The sequence below is a fragment of the Ochotona curzoniae genome, unplaced genomic scaffold, assembly GCF_017591425.1.
Source record: "Ochotona curzoniae isolate NIBS_2020 unplaced genomic scaffold, NIBS_Ocur_1.0 contig_4105, whole genome shotgun sequence".
Lineage (NCBI taxonomy): Eukaryota > Metazoa > Chordata > Mammalia > Lagomorpha > Ochotonidae > Ochotona > Ochotona curzoniae.
The window spans coordinates 9,317,740-9,336,623 of record NW_024466129.1 but is presented as its reverse complement, the minus strand read 5'-3'; the positions used below and the strand labels follow the sequence as shown (position 1 = coordinate 9,336,623).

The 18,884-nt window shown below is 43.4% G+C and overlaps 1 protein-coding gene across 2 annotated transcripts in view; it reads left to right on the top strand.

Annotated features, from left to right (window-relative positions):
- The window catches only part of UBE3C (ubiquitin protein ligase E3C), a 106,013-nt gene that overhangs the window by 9,154 nt on the left and 77,975 nt on the right, over positions 1-18,884 (top strand). For both annotated transcript variants that reach the window (XM_040984370.1, XM_040984369.1), the window contains exons 2-5: positions 9,356-9,409; positions 12,835-12,909; positions 15,783-15,929; positions 17,247-17,362. In XM_040984370.1, coding sequence (XP_040840304.1) covers positions 9,356-9,409; positions 12,835-12,909; positions 15,783-15,929; positions 17,247-17,362 — 392 coding nt within the window. The remainder of the gene's footprint in view (positions 1-9,355; positions 9,410-12,834; positions 12,910-15,782; positions 15,930-17,246; positions 17,363-18,884) is intronic.

The following is an 18,884-nucleotide window of genomic DNA, read 5'->3' as shown; positions in this document are numbered from 1 at the left end:
TATCTGCCTTTTCAGTAAAAATAAATGAATCTTTTTTAAAAAAAAAGACTAGAGGACATATTTTCTTAATCAAGCACCGTATCAGTGATTCTGTATCTTTATCTCATGCACCTGCGTGCATATGAAGAAAATGTTTTTCCTTTAAAAAAAAAATCTTAGTTAAGTGACATTTTCGAAATTGTCCTATGTAATTTTCAGAGGTTCCGTTATGTGCCTAAATATTACAGAGCAAATAGAGACGTTTGCTGACATTTGCTGTTTACATGTTGATGGGTAGGTTAGTGTCACAGGTGTGGATGTGAGATGAGCATTGAAAGTAAGCTGTATGCTGTGAGAACAGAGGTTTAGCCATTCCACAGACACTCTGTGTGGCTTATGAGACTGCCCTGTCACTACCACTGGGAGTCTTTTCTGTACCTGAAGAGGTTTTCAAGTAGAGCACAATAAATTCCAACTAAAAATGTGTTCATCGAAAGTTTAGTCCTTTTTCAGAATCTGAATGTGCTCTTGCTGGTAATCTTTTAGTTCTTTTCCTCTTATTTAATTGTGCATTTATTGACGATTATATTGATCTGGTTTTAAAACTTTATGTTCTCATTTCATTAGTTCCAAAAAGGCAAAATATTACACTATGTGAGTTTACACATACATGGATAATAGTTAAGAGTGGCAAACAAAAATTCAGAGAAAATATTAGAAATTTTCTACCTTTCGCGTTTGCCTTTCTGTTCCCTAGTTCTTTGACTATATTCAGGCTGCACTTCCAGGTTTTTACTCATGTGGTAGAGCCAGGCATTGTGTGAGTGCCGGAGTCCAGCTCCAGCCGAGTTCGGAACTCGAGAAGGGTGCGTGGATGAGGAAAGAGCAAAGAATGGACCACTAGGATTTCATGATCATAACGGACAATGTGGGAAAGCTGTTCTCTTTATTTATACAAAATCAGTCAAACTCTGGCTCAGACTTTTTACATCATGGTCAAGTAGGTGTTTCTAAGGATAATTCTGCCAAAAAGCAATAGAAGTTCCTACTACAATTCTTATTCTACAACTCAATCTTGTATCACAAAGAAAAGGAGAACCTAAAGATCAAGGAAAGAATGAAAGCCTAGATACAGGTCCCTTGATTAGCATAAGGTCAATGGGGACAGCCAAGACAGTAGGAATAATAGAAGGCCCTTTTGCAAGACGTTATTATTGACATTAACCTCCAAGCTCACATTGAGTAAAAAAGCCAACTCCACAGTAGCAAACAATGCCTGAATGGATTAGAGTTCTTCCGCAGGGTGGTCCAGTGTCCATGCAAAGGAAGGTGGAGCTGCATTCACGTGGTTGTAGAGACATCCGCCGGGCCCTGCCATACAGCGGGAAATTCCTTGCGGCCCTGCCTGCAATGGAACAATACTCTTCACACCTTCATGTCCCCCACATCCACTGCACGGACCCCAACATATGAGGATTGTGTAAGCATGCATATTGTCTCTATTTTTTTTTAAATGAGTTACAGCATATTAATGTCTTTGTTCTTCTTAATACCTCTTGGAAAAAGTTCCAGATCAGTTACAGGTAGATTATTTATTAGAGAAACAGTCAAATAGGCTGGACTTCCATCTACTGGTTTACGACCCGAATACTCACCAAGGCAGAATTTGGCAGGGAACTGGGAGCCGGGAATTCAATCCAGATGGTCCCTACCAATGCGAGTAGGATTGACCTACTGTTTGAAACATGATCTGCTTGCTTCCCAGGGTACGCAGTCCAGGAAGCTAGAATTGGGGGCTGAGAAAACCCAGGCAGTCCGGTAGGGGAGACAGGTGTCCCATCTGACATCCTAATTGCCTGGCCAAATGCCCTCCCCACTGCCTTTTGAAAAACCCTGCTTTGGCCTGGTGCAGTGGCTTGATTGGCTAGTCCTCCCCCTTCAAACACTGCATCCCATCTGTGTGTTGATTCCTGTACCAGCTGCTCTACTTCCCATCCAATGGAAGATGGCCCAGATCCTTGGGTCCCTGCAGTAGCATGGGAGACCTGGAAGAAGTTCCTGGTTCCTGGCTTCAGATTGACTCATTGTGGCCGGTTGTGGCCACTTGGGGAACTAGCAGATGGAAGATCTTTCTTTCTCCTTCTCTCTGTAAATCTGCCTTTCCAATAAGAATAAATACATCTTTTAAAACAATGCTGCTTGATGAATATTCCTCCCTACATGCCATATATATTTTATTAGTTGCTTAGGTTGTTTTTAGCTTTTTGCTAATCCAAACAGCATTGCAGTAAATATTCTTGTGTGTGTCTAGTAATGCCTGTAGGTAAAATTCCTGCAAGTGAAACTCCTAGGTCAAAGGTTATGTGCATCTTGAATTTGAATAGGTGGAAAAGTTCCCCGTTTTCTAGTATCTTAACTTGCGCGGTATACTCTCTATATTTTATGTGGCTCAAATAGCTGTAAAGGTCTTATTGTTTTTATTTCATCTTTCCTACAAAGAGTACAATTGAAGTTGTTAGGTTTAAAAGAGATTTCCCTCTGTACAGTTTGTACCTTTCATCGATTTTTCTACTGTTGCTTTTGCAAATGGTCACTTTTGTGATGTTATGAATATTCTTACTTTGTCACTTTCCTTTAAAAAAAAAAAAACAGATTACTTTTTTGAAAGGCAGAATTCCAGAGAGAAATAAGGATACCTTCCATCTGTTTGTTCACTCCCCAGGTGGCTCCAACGCTGGCACACAGGCAGGCACAGCGGTTTGCAGCTCTGGGTCTCCTGTGTAGGAGCAGGAGCCCGTGCAGCTGGGCCAGTTTCCCGGGGGCTTTGGCAGAGACGTTAACAGAAGTAGCTGGGGTTCCAACAAGTGCTCATCAGGGGTGCACGTGTTGTAAATGAAGGCTTCAGCCGCTGTGTGTGCTCTACTCTGACCCGTTTGGCGTTTGTCTTTAACCTTGGTTGTTACTTTTCTGTGCTGAATGTTTTATCACTCTTTAAAAAAAGGTTTATATATTTTTCTTGGGGAAAATGTCACAGTGGTTTTTTTGTAAACTTTTTTTTTTTTTATCTGAAAGGCAAAATTTGGAGGAGAGGACAGACGTCTTTGTTTTGCTAATTCACTATTGAAATTGACACAGCAGATAAAACTGAGCTGACCTGAAACTGGAAGCCAGGAGCCTCTTCTGGGCTGCCACTTGGATGCAGGATCTCACGACCTCGGGCCATCCTCCACTGCTTTCCCAGGCCTTAAGCAGACAGCTGGAACAGAAAAGGAGCAGGCAGGACAGGAATCCGTGCCCATATGGGATACTGGTGCCTTCAGAGCCAAGGATTCCCTTGCTGCCTGACTGTACTGACCCCCAAGAAAATGTTACATTTAAAAAGTACTCAGTAGCTGCAGTTTGGGGACATGTACATGGTATGGGTTACATAGAATCATATTGCTAGGGAGAATTAATCTGTGCTCAGTATCCTTATGCATTGTAACAGGCTTACATTTATGTTTAGCAGCATGGTGAAATCTCTTAGAAGTTGACACTAGCGTGGGTCATATACAGGTATTCATAATCAGGAATTAGAATTATGCCTGTGCCCTTATTGTTTTCCCCTTTGTCTGCTGGTGATTAAAGGGCAAAGAAACAGGTATCATTTTCAAAGACTGAAGGTGAACTTGATCATATAAATGAAGGCATTAATTATAATCATGATTGTGCCCATGTGTCTTCATCATCTTCAGAATCACTCCCTGGAGTCAGTTTGTAGTCTTGTAAACATGTTGGCTGCCAAGAAAACACAAATCAAACCAATAAGAATATGAATTTTTCAGTTTAGTTTTTCATGGACTGGCTAAGAGAATGTGCTTATCCTGTTATAAGCCAAATTTAAGTGTAAGGCTGTCCACTCAGACTTTGTTTTGAAATCATAATGTGTACTACCTAAAATTTCTGCTGGACTTTTGGAAACAAACAGCGAAGACATCCAAACAGTCTGAGAATATATGCACAAGAGTAGGGATGCAAATACTGGGAATATTTTGGCTGCAGTATTATGTTCAGTTGCAAAAACTAGAGCTGCTAGTAGGTCAGGTGACAGATAAAAGGATTGATAAAGTTCCTTTGTCTGATAATTTAGTTCATTGTCCTTTGGAGAGAAGGTTAGATATGCCAAGCATCTGTTGTTCTGAGAAAACCAGAGTTGGTTCTGTTCTCTGTGTTTCACTGATAATATGAATTCAAATAATCTTGTACTGTTTGTCAACCATGAGCTGAATAAACAAGGCCATGAAGACCTCCACCCCCCACACTCACAAATTAGAGGGAGGCCTTTAGACCCCAGGGATAACTTCATGACAGACAGTAACATAAAGTATGTTGCCATGGGAAACGCAGAAGTAGAGTATAGCTCAAGTATAAGGTATTTCAACATTAGAAATTTGGCCAAAACAAAACCTCCCATTTATAACCAAAGCCAATCTTGTTCATCTTACGTATTACGATTATTGTGGCGCATTATCGAAGAGTGTCACATAATCACGCTTGCTAAAGGCAGATATGACTTTAGCTACCTTACCTCTGCTGTTATGGACAGTCCTCCCTCCCTGAGAGCATATAGAAAAAGTCTGATATTTACAGCGTAGCAGATCTATAAAGAATTCTCTCAAGGGGAAGAAAAAACCCAGAACTCGCAGAGGATGGATAAGCTTTTTCAACATGGGATACATACCCTAAAAACTTGAAAAAGTGTTTGGACTATCTCTCTTAAAAAGTTAAGAATTAAAATCTCTGGGCTTTCCTGAGCCAGTTGGCAGTGGTGAAGGGGGGAAAAAAAAACGGAAAAACGAAGAAACAAAAAACAGCTTTTCCTAGTCCCTTTTATTACAAAGTGAGTACTACTCAGAAGAACACATTCAGAAGATTACACTCTGGTTTGTTTTTTTTGTTTGCAGCTTAAGTTTCCCCACTCAAGAGGTGTAATTGATAGCTCTAGTTTATTTCCCCTCTGAAAGATCTGCAACCAAATAAAATGAACAGTGACCCTATGATTTTATTGTCTTTACAGTACAATGAATGATGAAGCTTAGAACCAGACACCCAAGGCTTAGCCAAGTCTTGGTAGTGTTAGTCTCGTGTGTGTGTGTGTGTGTGTGTGTGTGTGTGTGTGTGTGTGTGTGTGTGTGTGTGTGTGTGTGTGTGTGTGTGTGTGTGTGTGTGTGTGAAGTCTGCGTAACCCTCCTTTTTTCCCCATTGACCTGCTTTCCCTGGGGCGAGAGAGGAATTTTGCCCTTCTGCTAACTGTCACTTTGTAAGTCTAGTGCTGGCCACACATATTATGGAAAGTTTGGTGGGGTTTAAGGAATGTTTGTCAGTGTTATTGGCCCCTGGATAGGTTCTTGAAATAAAAAATTTGTTGAACTCAAAAACAATGATATTTTCCTTTGAAATTCAAGTCTTTCAGTGAAGGTGAATACTTTTTCTAGTCTAAATGTTGGTTAAATGTCAGTGTCTAAAAAATTGTCTAATGGTCTTGAGCCTCACATTCCTTTTTGTTATTGTAAGCAGTTCTTTTTCCTTTTAAAGATTTCTATATTTGTTTGAAAATCAGAGTAAAGGGATAGCCAGGAAAGTTTTCCATCTGCTGGTTCACTCCCTAAGTTGAAACAGCAGCCTGTGCCACTGAAGCTGGGAGCCTGGGAACTCCATCCAGATCTCGTGTGGGTGGCAGGGTGGCAGGGTGGCAGGGCTCCGGCCTTCTGTTGCTGTCCAGGTGCTAACAGGAGCGGAGCAGCTGGAGCCTGCCCTGGGGCAGGTACTGAGGCCTGCCAAGGTGCTCCACTCTGCAGGCCCCCACTAGGAGCAGTTCTGTTGCTTTGAGGAGCTTCATTTCAGATGGGACTTCTTAAGGTGAATTTATTAATTTCTTTTGCAAATTTCGTTCTTATTTCTCATCTTCCTTATTTTTAAAAATATTTTTATAAATTATCAACAATTTAATGTGTATGGAGTACAATGTGACATTTCAGTTCTGTATATGATATATACAGGTCAGATGGGGCAGTTAGCATTTCCTCCTCTTTGAGATTGCTTCATGACCAGTCATGGAACTCCTATCATTTGTTTGCTCAGAATATATAGTAGGCTGTCAAGGACTGTAGTCATCGTGTTACGTCACATTCTGAAGAACTTCAGTACCTGTACCCAGTACCCCGCCCATCTGCTAGTATATACATTCTCAGTTCACATTGACTTTTTAAAGTTTCCAAATATGAGGGAGAACATGTAGGATTTTTCTTGATTTTTATCACTTGACATAATATCCTCCAATTCCATCGTTTTGCTGCATTTGAAAGGGTTTCATTCTTTTTCATTGTTTAAGAAAGTGTAGATCTTCCACATTTCTGTACCCATTCCTCTGTTGATGGACACCTTGGTTGATGGGCCCCATTGTGGCTACTGTGATTAATATTTTATCTTCTTTGTGCTTATTTTTAAGGGACCTTCTGTTTTATGATAGGTGATGTTTTCCCAATTGGACTAGTGAGACAAGATTTCCCCTTGAAATAATGTGTTTTAAGTTTTAAAAAGGAGGGCAAAAGTAGCATTAGTTGTTTTGTTTCCTTGGTATTGTCAAGTAGCCCTATTATCCACCAGAAACTATAAGCCCACTTTCTGGTGGATTCTAAGAAATGTACCACAATGAGTTGTCATGCAAGATCATGTTTTTGTTATTTAAAAAAATTATACATTTTTTGAAAGGCAGAATTACAGAGAGAAAGAGACAGAACAAGAATGAGATCCTAGAGCAAGAGATGGAAATCTTTGATTAGCTTCATTCCCCCAAATTGCTGCAATGACCAGGGTAGGCCAAATCGAAGCCAGGAGCTAGGAGCCAACAATTTCATCTTCGTTTCCCACATGGATACAGGGGCCCAGTTACTTGGGCCGTCTTCTATTGCTTTGGCAGATATGTTAGCAGCGGGCTGGATCAGAAGTGGAGCAGAATCCTATTGGGATGCCAGGAATTCCAGCTGGTGGTGACTTAATTAGCTAAGATACAGTGTGGGCTCCAGTAATTTGTTTTAAGCAGCAAAGAGACCACAGGGAATCATTCCCAAAGTTACAGCTCCATGGGGAAATGAGTCTTTTATTTGTTTTTTATTTATTTTCTTCTTTTGGGGAGGAAATAGGTATGTAAAGGCACCTATCGTATGTTAGGGTAGCTGTAAGTTTACATAGGCCCCCTTCAGAAATGCGATTCATTGTAGGCTGCATGTTATGCTACTAAGGCTGAGTTGCTCTTGGGATAGAGATGTGAAGCTTGGAGAACTTGGGAGGCGTTTTGAACCATCTACATTTGTGTTGTGCGTACAGTAGGGTCTGGGCCAGTCCAAGTGACTGAAAACGTGAGACAGCATTGGACAACAGCAGGTGCTTTTAAGGTCTTAACACAATGCTGCCTTTGGAGGTGTTTAGACATCAGATGGTGATGATAGTCGCGATTTCCCTCTGTTTCATTACTGGTGGTGTTTACCTGATCACTTGAGTGATGTCTAAATGTATAATGCAAATTTACTGTCTTTCCTTGCGTTAGCTCATTCTTCTTTATTCTCTTCCCCTATTAACTCAGTTTTGTTTTCCTTGCTTTATTTGATTACTTATTGTAAATACCAAATCATTGTGTATTGATTAAAATTTAACCTACAGCCTTACTCTAATCATGAGAATTTACTGGAGAAACTTAAAGTGACGGACAGCATCCAGAAATGAAAGACCAAGACCAAGTAGATGAAGAAGAAATGCAAAGAATGCATTGTGGAACCTAGGAAAGATTCTAGAACAGATGCAGATCATTAATGGGAAAAATGGGAGAATGTCTAATAAAGAATGCAGCTTAGATAATGCTGTTGTGCCAGTGTGGGTTTTCTGCTGACGATTGTACGTGGTTATGTGAGTGGACAAGGGTGGAAGGGGCTTGCATCACATTCACAGCTTTTGTCTAAAATTAGTTTTAAAAGATTTAAAAAATCTGTTTAAACAGCAGTGTTTAAGCTGTTAAAGTCTGAAAAGTGTTTCTCCCTTTGGACAGATACATAAGGCTTTTAGTTTGAATCTTCGTATAGCATTTTGTTGGAAAACTGTGTGATAATGGAGGACTGTTCTTTGGCTTTTGTTAGCAGTGAGAAGCTTGATTCTACATGTTGTTCAAATACCACTACATATAAATTAGTGTAATTACCCTGAAGCTCTGATGACGTGGTATGTGTCTGTTGTGAGGTTTAGTTTTATTGTTTTCTTTTTTCTTTAGTGATTCCTGTGCAGTCTTGGACTTTTCATTTTTTTCCTGGTTATTTAAGTATTTAACTTTCTGTTATGATTTCTGTTTCTTTTGCTGCCTGAGTTAAAACTTGGTTTTATTTGTGGTAAAAATATCTTACTTAAGGTCAATTAATTTATTTAAAAAATAGAGTGAGAGTCAAAGGCGATCATGTGCTGGTTCACTCAGTGACCGCAGCAGCTGGCGCTGTGCTGGTCTCCCTCGGGGCGGGGACCTAAGAGCCTGGGCTGTCCGTGGCTAGCCCTGGGTGCTTTCCCATGCGCGGTAGTGGGGAGCATTTGGGCATGCACATGGCATGACGTCACTGTGAGCAGCAGTGCCAACCCCTAAAAAGAGTTTTAAAACGTGATAGCAATAAAGACATTCCGTTTTTCCTTACAATCATTGAGATGGTTGTAAACTCACAGGGCTGTTAGAAATACTAGGGGGGCTGGCATCATGGCACAGTTGATGAAGCCACTGCTTGTAACTGTGACATCTGTCCCAGTGCAGCTCCCTGCCTGGTGCTCCTGGGAAAGCAGTGGAAGATGGCCTGAGTACTGAGTTCCCTGCCAGCCGTGCGGGATACCTGTGTGACTCCTGGCTTCAGGCTTGCCCGGCTGCAGCCATTGCGGCCCTCTGGGAAGGCAACAGTGAATGGAAGATGGCTCTTCTTTTCCGCTCACTTTCCCTGCCCCTCCTGCTGCTGCCTCCAGAAATCTGCAGTTTAAATAAATCTTTCTAAAACAGCACTGCGGAGAGGACAGAGAGATCCCTTATTCACGTTGCCAGGTTTCTCTGGAGGTAATGTTGTACGGAACTGTACGTTGACATTACTACACTTGTCTTAATCAAAGTTCCTGTTCCACGTGCGTCTGTGAAGAAATCAGATCTTATTCCTAGAAAACTACTGAAACACTTTAAACCTCATGTGTCTTCAGATGTCTCATCCTACTTAGGCTGAAAATTTTTGTTATTTTGGAATCACTTTTGGGCCAAACTTCGGCAATTTTTAAATTTGGATTTTAAAAGTAAAACCTTCATTGCTTTTTCTCTCTTTGTGTTTAGGAAGAAAAGGCTTCTCTTTTACATCGTACTCAGGAAGAAAGAAGAAAGAGAGAGGTAAAAGCACTTTTTAATTCTCTTAAAAGTTAATCTTGGTGTGTGTGTGTGTGTGTGTTTGTATGTGTGTGTGTGCGCGCACTGCATGACGTGTGTGTGTGTGTTAGAGGAATTTCTGTATTGTTGGGGTATTAAGTCATTTGTCCTGAAGCCAGTCAGAAAAAGATGGGCCTGAATGATCTACTTGCTTATAAGGTTTCCATATGATCTGTAAAGATTGACCTGTAGCTTTGGCATGGTAAGCCACTTAGTGGCCAAAGTCCTTGCCCTGTATGCACTGGGACCCCATATGGGTGCTGGTTCCAGCTGCCCCACTTCCCATCCAGCTCCCTGCTTGTGGCCTGGGAAAGCAGTCGAGGACAGCCAACGCTTTGGGACCCTGCACCCGTGTGGGAGACCTGGAAGAAGCTCCCAACCCCTGGCTTTGGATTGGCTCAGTTCCAGCTGTTGCAGCCGCTTGGGGAGTGAACCAGCAGACAGAAGGTCTTTCTGCTCTCCTTCTCTCTGTAAATCTGCCTTTCCAATAAAAATAAATACCTTTTTTTAAAAAAGAGTGGTATGTAATGCTCATGTTTTGTTAAGCTCACTATATATATTTTAATTATGAATACAGTAAAGGAAACTAATAACCTTCTTGCCTTTACTTTTTATCTTCTATCTTTCTGGAGATGATTTTTGTTTTTAAGATTTATTTCATTTTTATTGGAAAGGCAGAGTTACAGAGAGACAGAGTTGTTCTGTTTGCTGTCTCATTCCCCACAGATGACCACAGTAGCCAGTACTGGGCCAGTCAGAAGCCAGGGACTGTCTCCTGGGTTACACGATGCAGTCCCAAGGACCTGAGCTGTCCTCCGCTGCTTTGCCAGGTCACAGTTAGGCAGCTGGAGTGAAAGTGGAGCAACTGAGACTCGGACTGGCACCTCTGTGGACGTCCAGTGCCACACTGGAGGCTTAGTCCACTATTGTTAATCAGCACTTACGGTATGAGAGGGATTTTGTTTGTTATTTTCACAATCCGTTCACAGCTATAACAGCTGTTTATTGAGACTTTGTCTTTCTGGACATGTAGATAATGAGGAGAGAGACAGGTTCTCACTCTGTGATAAAGAACGTAGATATCAGCCAAGGAGCATTCTCATAACCAAGGAACGGTCTCATATGAAAAGCACAGCAAATGCAGTTTTCAGCGTTCACACTGTTGATATTTTTGATCCGATAATTCTCTCTCATTGGGGACAGTCTTCTGCGTTGGAGGGTGTTTAGCAGTATTCTTTCCCCAAAACATCTCCAGAAATTACCAGTCATCTTCTGGGTAGAAATCCAGAATTGTTGAATGAAGGAAGATTTGTTGATTAGTGCTTTACATCTTTAAAAAAAATTTTTTTTTTAATTCTCGGCCATAATATTTTCCAAAATTGCTTGTGCTACAGTCTCCCTCTCCTACCCATGTGCTAATAAATAAATACATAAATATTTACTTTATTTATTTGAAAGACAAATTTAGAGAAAAGGAGATACCAGGATTTTTCAACTGCTGGTTCATGCTCCAGATGACTGCAACAGCCCTATCTGGAGCCGGGACTCTGTCTCCTGCGCGCTTGGCAGGGGCCCAGGTCTTCAGGCCATCTTCTGCAGCTTTGGATGTGTGTTGTTGGCGAACTGGATCCAAAGTGCGACCGTTGTATTTCAGCTGGTTCTCATGTTTTGTACCAGTGTTGCAGTGGCTTACCGCTGCCCCTTAGACGAGTGCCACAACACCTGCCCAGTCCTTTGTGCTGTATACCAGTGTCTCCTCTATGCTTTCCTGCATATGTGTTCTTTTGAATTTGAGTATCTGCTTTAGTTTGTCCATTTTCTACTGACCTGACTTGTAATTTGCAGGTTATTTCTTCAGCAATGGTTTGTTAAACTATCCATTGAAGGACCAGAGTCGTGATGCAATATGTTAAGCTGCTGCCTGCAATTCTGGCATCCCGTGTGAACATGCTTTCCATCCTGGCTATTCCACTTCCCATCTGGCTCTTTGCTAATGTCCCTGAAAAGGCAGTTGGAGATGGCCCGAATGATTCAGTCCTTTGCCACTGGGTGTCTTCTGCAAACAACATGGCCCTGGTCATTGCAGACATTTGGGGAGTGAATCAATGGATGGAGATCTCTTTCTTTCTCTCTCTGTCATTCTTTCAAATGAATCTAAAAATATATATCCATTGATCTCAATTCTAGCTCTAGAATTTTATTTTTTGTTTTCCAGTTCCTTTGTCTTTGTTTCGTAAACATAATTGTAGGTTTTTATAAATAGCATCTAAACTAGTAATTAGATTCTCTCTCTTTTTTTTTTTTTGAAAGCCAGAGTCAGATCTACCATCTAGTGATTCACTTCCCAAATGATTGTAATGGCCTCACCTGAGCCAATGCAAAGCCAGAAACTAGGGGCTTCTTCTTGGTCTCCTATAAGGGTACAGGGTGCTCTAAGTCCTTGGGCCACCCTCTGCTGCCTTCCCAGGTCGTTAGCACAGGTCTGGATAGGAAGTGAAGTGGCTGGGACACAAATGAGTGCTCATAAATAAAGGAACAAAATCACCTTGAATAATACACTACAGGATTGAGCTGATTTGAAGCTGTCCTTCCAAGCTGTGTGGACTGTTTTTTTTTTTTTTTTCTAGTACACTTCAGAAAAAGGCCTTTTATGTACCAGTAGGATCCAAATAGCTCAGGTGTCCTGTAGCTAAAAAATAGGTAATCAAAATGTGAGATATGCAAGCACTGGAATCCTACTTGGCCGTTAAGAGGAGTTAAGTACTGACACTCTAAAATGCAAATGAATCTTGAAAACCTCGTGCTCAATGAAAAGAGCTGCACATAAATACAGGCACTGGATGCTTCCGTTGCAGGAAATGTCACAAGTAAACAAATGGTAAGAAGTGTGGTAATGCTTAATAGGAGCTAGAGGAGGACAAACTGAGGTGATGATTACGTTGTAAAGCTCAGTGCCGATGATGGTGCCCTAACTGTAATATTAAAGACTTATTTATTTGAAAGGCAAAGTTGTGCGCGCACACACGTACGCATCTTCCAACCAGTGATTTATTTCTCAAGTAGCCTCAGTGTCCATGGCTGGGCCATTATGAAAGCAGCCCCCAGGAGCTTCATCCAGGTTTCCCAACTAACTGCAGGGTCCCAGCTTAACCCATCTTCACCTACTTCCCTGGGAAATTGGCAGGGTTTTGGATCAGAAGTGGAGTAGTGGAGACTTGAACCCATATCCATACAGCATATAGGAATGGCAGGCGGTAGCTTAGCTGTGCCACAAAGCTAGCTCTGAGAAGAATATTTTAAGTTACACAACTTACATGGCTTTTAAAACATCTTCATTAGTCCCATGTTATGTTTGTTGATACTAACCAGTTGTTCCCTTCGTAATTCAGGAAGAAAGGCGAAGATTGAAGAATGCAATAATTATCCAGTCATTTATTCGAGGCTGTAGAGACAGAAAACGGCAAGTAAGTTGATTTGCTTTTCAAACCGGGTAAGAAACACAAGAACTTTTTTATATATTGGAAGTAGCATTTATTTGTACATATTTTATGTGTCTATTTAATCAAAATATAAAATCTTTTCTAATATGTAATTTATTAGCTATATCTATGTAAAGCTTGGCAAATTGATTTCTAGATAATTTTTATATTATATAAGCATGGCCTAAGAGAGCTGAAGATCCAAGTGAAAACTATTTAATTTTTGATTGGTTACTTTTGTAGTAGCATCTTGTTGCCAGTTTCCTTCACAAATGTAAAAATACCTAGTTGTTGTTGTTGTTTAATGTTTACATAGTTGAGAAGGATGCATGCGCACGTGGACCTGGACCACTGATTAGGGTAGGAAGGATTGAGGAATAGGGGAAAGTGGATGAGACGATTGTTTTTGATTTTCTTTTTCTTCCTGTATTTGGGGGATGGAGAGAAGACACATCAAGCATCCTAACTGCATTAGTATGGGGGGATGGGATGTGTCTACCCGATGTTATCCCCGGGTCCCCAATGTGCAGTAGTTCTAACATGCTGTTGACTTCTTTGATGCAAGGATAAGAAATTCCTTCTGAGGTCCATTGGCTGACATTGTCCACCCTAGACTCTCTACTTGCCTATTGGCTAGTGGGTGCTGTAGGCTGGGCCAGCCCAGTCAGCCCCCAGTCCTGGCCCTAATGTCAGATGGCTGGTGTTGTGGCCCAGCCCAGCCTGACCTGCACCCCATCCTGGTTCTCAAATCTGCCAGTTATGAACACTCTTCTGGAATTATGAACTGGCCCTGTCTGGGCTGCCCCAAGACCTGACCCACACACAATGCTGGCAGGTACTGTAACCTGGCCAAGTCTTGGCTGCCTTTCGTCTTGGTTCTTGTGCTCACCTACAGGGACTGTGTCCTGACAGAGGAGTTTCCCAGGCTGCTCTAATAGGTCTCCTTCCAGTGGTAGATCTTGCACATACTGGTGGTTTTTGGCCCAGCCTGACTTGACCCCCACCTGACCTGGCAGGTACAGTGGCCTTGCCCAATTGGCCCACCCCCATTCTTGCTCATAATGTTGAGTGTTACAGTTGTACCCCAGAAGTAGCTCTTGTGTGGTCAGTGGGTACCAAAACCCAACCCAGCCTATACTATACCCACTCTGATTCTTGGGAGCACTAGCAGATGCTGTAGTCTAGCCCATTCTAGCACACCTCAGACCCAGTCCACACCTGTGCCGAAAGACTGCAGTGATTTTCAGCCCAGTTTGCTGCCCTCATTCTAGTTCTTGTGCTCACCAGTAGGAACCACAAACCAGCTGGGGCATCCCTTAAGCTCCCCTACCAGGCGTGCTCCTAGCGTGCTGGTGGTTGCTCTGAACGAGCCCTGGTATGGCCTATCTCCAGTCTTGGCTTTTGCCATGGAATGCTACAGTCTTACCTGGCCCAGTTCACCCTCAGTATCAGCCCTTACTGACGGGTGCAGCAGCCTAGCTCCGCCCAGCCTGTCCGTATTGCTGGCTTTCATGCCAACCTGTACGTGTGATAGCCTATCCCAGTGTGGCTCACACCCCATCCTGGATCCTGCACAATCCAGTGGGCTTAGGTTTGGCCTGGCCCTGCCCAACCACCTGCCCCCTCAAAGCCAGCCTATACATTTCCTGACAAGTGAAGTCTTCTTGTCCAGGCTGACCAACCTCCAGCACTGACTCATGTGCTCACCAGCGGGAGCTACAGCCCACAAGAGGGGTTCTCAAGTCCCCCTACTAGGCCCACTCCTAGATCCAGATATCATGATTACCAGTGGGTGCTAGGTCCTTACCCAGCGTAGTCTGCCCACTCTATCTTGGCCTGTTTGTGTGCTGGTGTATGTTGAGGTCCAACCCGCCCTACACCCTATTCCTGGGTGTTCCTGCGGGTGCTACAGCCTGCACCAGCCCTGCCTGTTCCCAGCTACAGTACCCATGAGTGTCAGAGGTTCCATCTTCATACATAGCTCAGTCTGTCACTGCAGCTCTTGAGCAAAACAGTGGATATTGCAGTTCCAGAGGGGTGAACCGACATATCCCCTACAGAATCTTCCCCTAGACCTGGTTCTCATGTGCTGGTTATTGGCGTCACCCAGCCTAACGTTACCTTTTCCCTCTTTTGACACTCACTGGCAGATGCCATGATTTAACCCTGCCATGTAGACCCCAGCCCTAACTTTAGTGTATGCCACTGGGTGGTGGTCAGTGGTGGTCAGTGCTAACTATCTCAGCTCAAGTCTGCCACATTGGCAAGTGTTTCAGTCTAATCCAGAAAGGTCCTCCAGCTTCCTTCCTCCAAACCATTTGGCTTCAGCCCTCTAGCTCACCTGCAGATACGATGACCTCAGCAGAAATTGCCCAGAAGTCATTCCTCACCTGCAGCGGTCCCCTCTCCCACACATCACATGGCCCCTTTCCTGGTCAATCCACAGCCCCTATGTCCTTCTGTGTATTGGTTCCCCTGCCCAGTCTTCTGGTGGGGCAGTGTGCTGACTTGGAGCCCCTCCCGGACGCCCACCCTAGATCCCAGAGCCAGTCCTCCGGCACACATTCCTGCCAGGGATGGAACCCCTCCATCCAGCTGGGATTAAAGCATGTTAGCAAGTCTACAATCCAGTCCACCAGCACACCATGCCAGCATGCCAGTCTGGGGCCCAAATTGTCACAGCAGTTCCCAGACTTACTCTGCTTGTTGGCTCTCAACTGGAGTCCCAGGCCCTCCTAGGCTGCCTAGGTGCTTCCAGGGTGGAAGCAAGGGGCCTAGGCCATTACCTAGTGTTTTATAAAGATAAGAAGAATCATATATTTAAATATAATAATGTTTATTGTTTTCTTTGTTTCCAGTATTCCATCCAAAGAAGTGCATTTGATCGCTGTGCTAACTTGTCACAGTCTGGTGGCACATTTCCCATTGCTAATGGTCCCAACCTTACCCTGTTAGTGAGGCAGCTTCTGTTTTTCTACAAACAAAATGAGGACTCAAAACGATTGGTGAGTTTCAACTGTTTTCACTTGTTCTTGTTTAGGTTGTTTATGTATGCATTTTGTGACTTTTTTAAGATTTATTTATTTTTATGGGAAAGTCAGATATATAGAGAGGAGAGACAGAGAAAATCTTCTGTCCGATGATTCACTCCCCAAGTGGCCACACCAGCTAGAGCTGTGCTGATCCGAAGCCAGGAGCCTCTTCCAGGTCTCCCATGCTGGTACAGGGTCCCAAAGCTTTGGGCCATCCTCGACTGCTTTCCCAGGCTACAAGCAAGGAGCTGGTTGGGAAGTGGAGCTGCCAGGATTAGAACCGGCGCCTATATGGGCTCCGGCATGTGCAAGGCGAAGACTTAAGCCGCTAGGCCACTACCTGGGCCTGAGAGAGGCAAATTTTGAGAGAGGCTTGCCATCTGCTGGTTCACTCCCCAAATGGCAACAGCTACAGGGAGCAGTTTAATCCACAGCTACAGGGGGCGCCACAATAGTGTTACTGATTTTATTCTCTTCTGTGTAAAGTTTTTCATAGTTGCCTCATTTTTTTTTTAAAGATTTATTTATTTATTGGATAATCAGATATACAGAGAGGAGGAGAGACAGAGAGGAAGATCTTGCGTCCGATGATTCACTCCCCAAATGAGCGCAATGGCCGATGCTATGCCAATCCGAAGCCAGGAGCCTCTTCCGGGTCTCCCACACGGGTGCAGGGTCCCAAAGCTTTGGGCCATCCTCGACTGCTTTCCCAGGCCACAAGCAGGGAGCTGGATGGAAAGCAGGGAGCTGCCGGGATTAGAACCGGCGCCCATGTGGGATCCCAGTGCGTTCAAGGCGAGGACTTTAGCCGCTAGGCCACGCCGCTGGGCCCCATAGTTGCCTCATTTAAAAAAAAAAACAAAAACAAAAACTTATTTATTTGAATGGTAGAGTGACGGAGAGATGAAAGCCGTACACTTCTGAAATGACTGCAATAGCCAGGAGCTCGGAATTCAGTGTGGATCTCCTTTCCACTGCTATCTTGGGCTGGAAGTTGGATCAAAAGTGGAGCACTGGATCAGCCGGAAACCAGAGTCAGGAACCTAATTTAGGCCTTCAGTTTGAGAACCCAAGGACATGAGCTGCTGCCTCCCGGGGTTCACATGAGTAGGAGCTTGAAAGTTGGAGTTAGAGCGAGCTGCCGAGCTCAGGGACGTTAAGGGGACAGATGCTGCCTCTGTGATGTTTCTAATTAGGTTTTCTCTCGTTGCCCCCTGAGGGAATCTGGAGTAAATAGCACATCGTTAGATTGCTGTTGAGAGTCACATTTTCTGTGTTTTGCTCTTTCAGATCTGGCTGTACCAGAACTTAATTAAGCACCACTCTCTGTTTGTGAAGCAGCTGGAGGGGTCTGAGAGACTTACGTGCTTATTTCAGATAAAAAGGCTGATGAGCCTCTGCTGCAGGTAACTTGGTCCCAGTGAGGACTTACAGGGTCGATTACTTTGAATGTCTGGGGACAGCCTTGCATTTATTTTCTGACACTGTTTTCTAGCTGTGGAGAATGGGAGACAGGCCATGTTCTGCATATTGCAATTTTTGCTCTAAGTAGTTCAGATCAGGATGATCTAAAAATCAAAGCACAGGTGTAACTATCTTTCAGATGATATTTTCTTTCAGGAATGTTGATTCTTTCATGAAATATTAGATTGACTTTGTCCTTCTTTCTTTGTTTTTGTTATCGTTTCTTTAATTTTGTTTGAGAAACAAATATATATATATGTATTCACATATACTTAAAGATTTATTTTTATTGGAAAGGCAGATATACAGAGAGGAGGAGAGACAGAGAGGAAGATCTTCTGTCCTATGATTCACTCCCCAAGAGGCTACAGCGGGTGGAGCTGAGCTAATCCAGAGCCAGGAGCTTTTGGTTCTCCCATGTGGGTGCAGGGTCCCAAGTTGGGTCATCCTCTACTGCTTTCCCAGGCCACAGTCAGGGAGCTGGAAGGGAAGTGGGGCAGTTGGGTTTAGAAGCAGTGCTCATATGGGATCCCAGCACATTCAAAGCGAGAACTTTAGCTGATAGGCTGCCACGCCGGGGCCAAGAGACAAATATTAGAGAGAGAGAGAGCTCTTTGATCGACTGATTCACCGCCCCCCCTTCCAAAAAAAAGACCACTGTAGCTAGAGCTAAGTTGATCTGAAGTCAGGAGCAAAGAGCTTGTTTCTGGGTCTCCCACATGGGTGCAGGATCCAAAGACTTGGGCCATCCTCTGCTGCTTTCCTAGGTCATAAGCAACGAACTGGGTCAGAAGTGGAGCACCCAGGACACAGACTGGCACGTATATGGGACAGTGGTACTACAGCGGGAGGATTAGTCTCCTATGTACTGCATGCTCCCACTCGCCCTCCCCAAGTGTTATACATTGTTGTGGATGGATTATCAACAGGATTCCTTATGTGATAGTTATTCTTTATGGGTTTCCACCAAATTACATTTTGGTAGCCACTCATAGTATTATTTTAAGATCTTGGCCCCAGCACAGTAGCCTAGTGGTTAAAGTGCTTGTATCAGCCAGATTTCCATATAGGCACCAGTTCATGTTCCTGTAGCTCCACTTCCCATTCAGCTCCCTGCTTGTGGCCTGGGAAAGTAGTTGAGGACGGCCTCAAGCCTTGGGACCCTGCACTGGCCAGAGAGACCTGAAATATAATTCTTACTCCTGACTCCGGGTTGGCTCAGCTCTTGGCACTGGGGCTACTTGGGGAGTGAACCAGCAGACTGAGATCTTTCTCTCTATATCTCCTCTCTGTATGTCTGCCTTTCCAATAAATAAAACATTAATTAAAATATTTTGAGATCTCATATATGTATGAATTTGAAAGAAGTCACTTCAGTGACTTGCTGAAGTTGTGGTTTGAAGGATTATGAGGAAAAGTATGTGTATGCTGGCTTTTGCTTTTAAATATCTTTGTTTCCCTGAT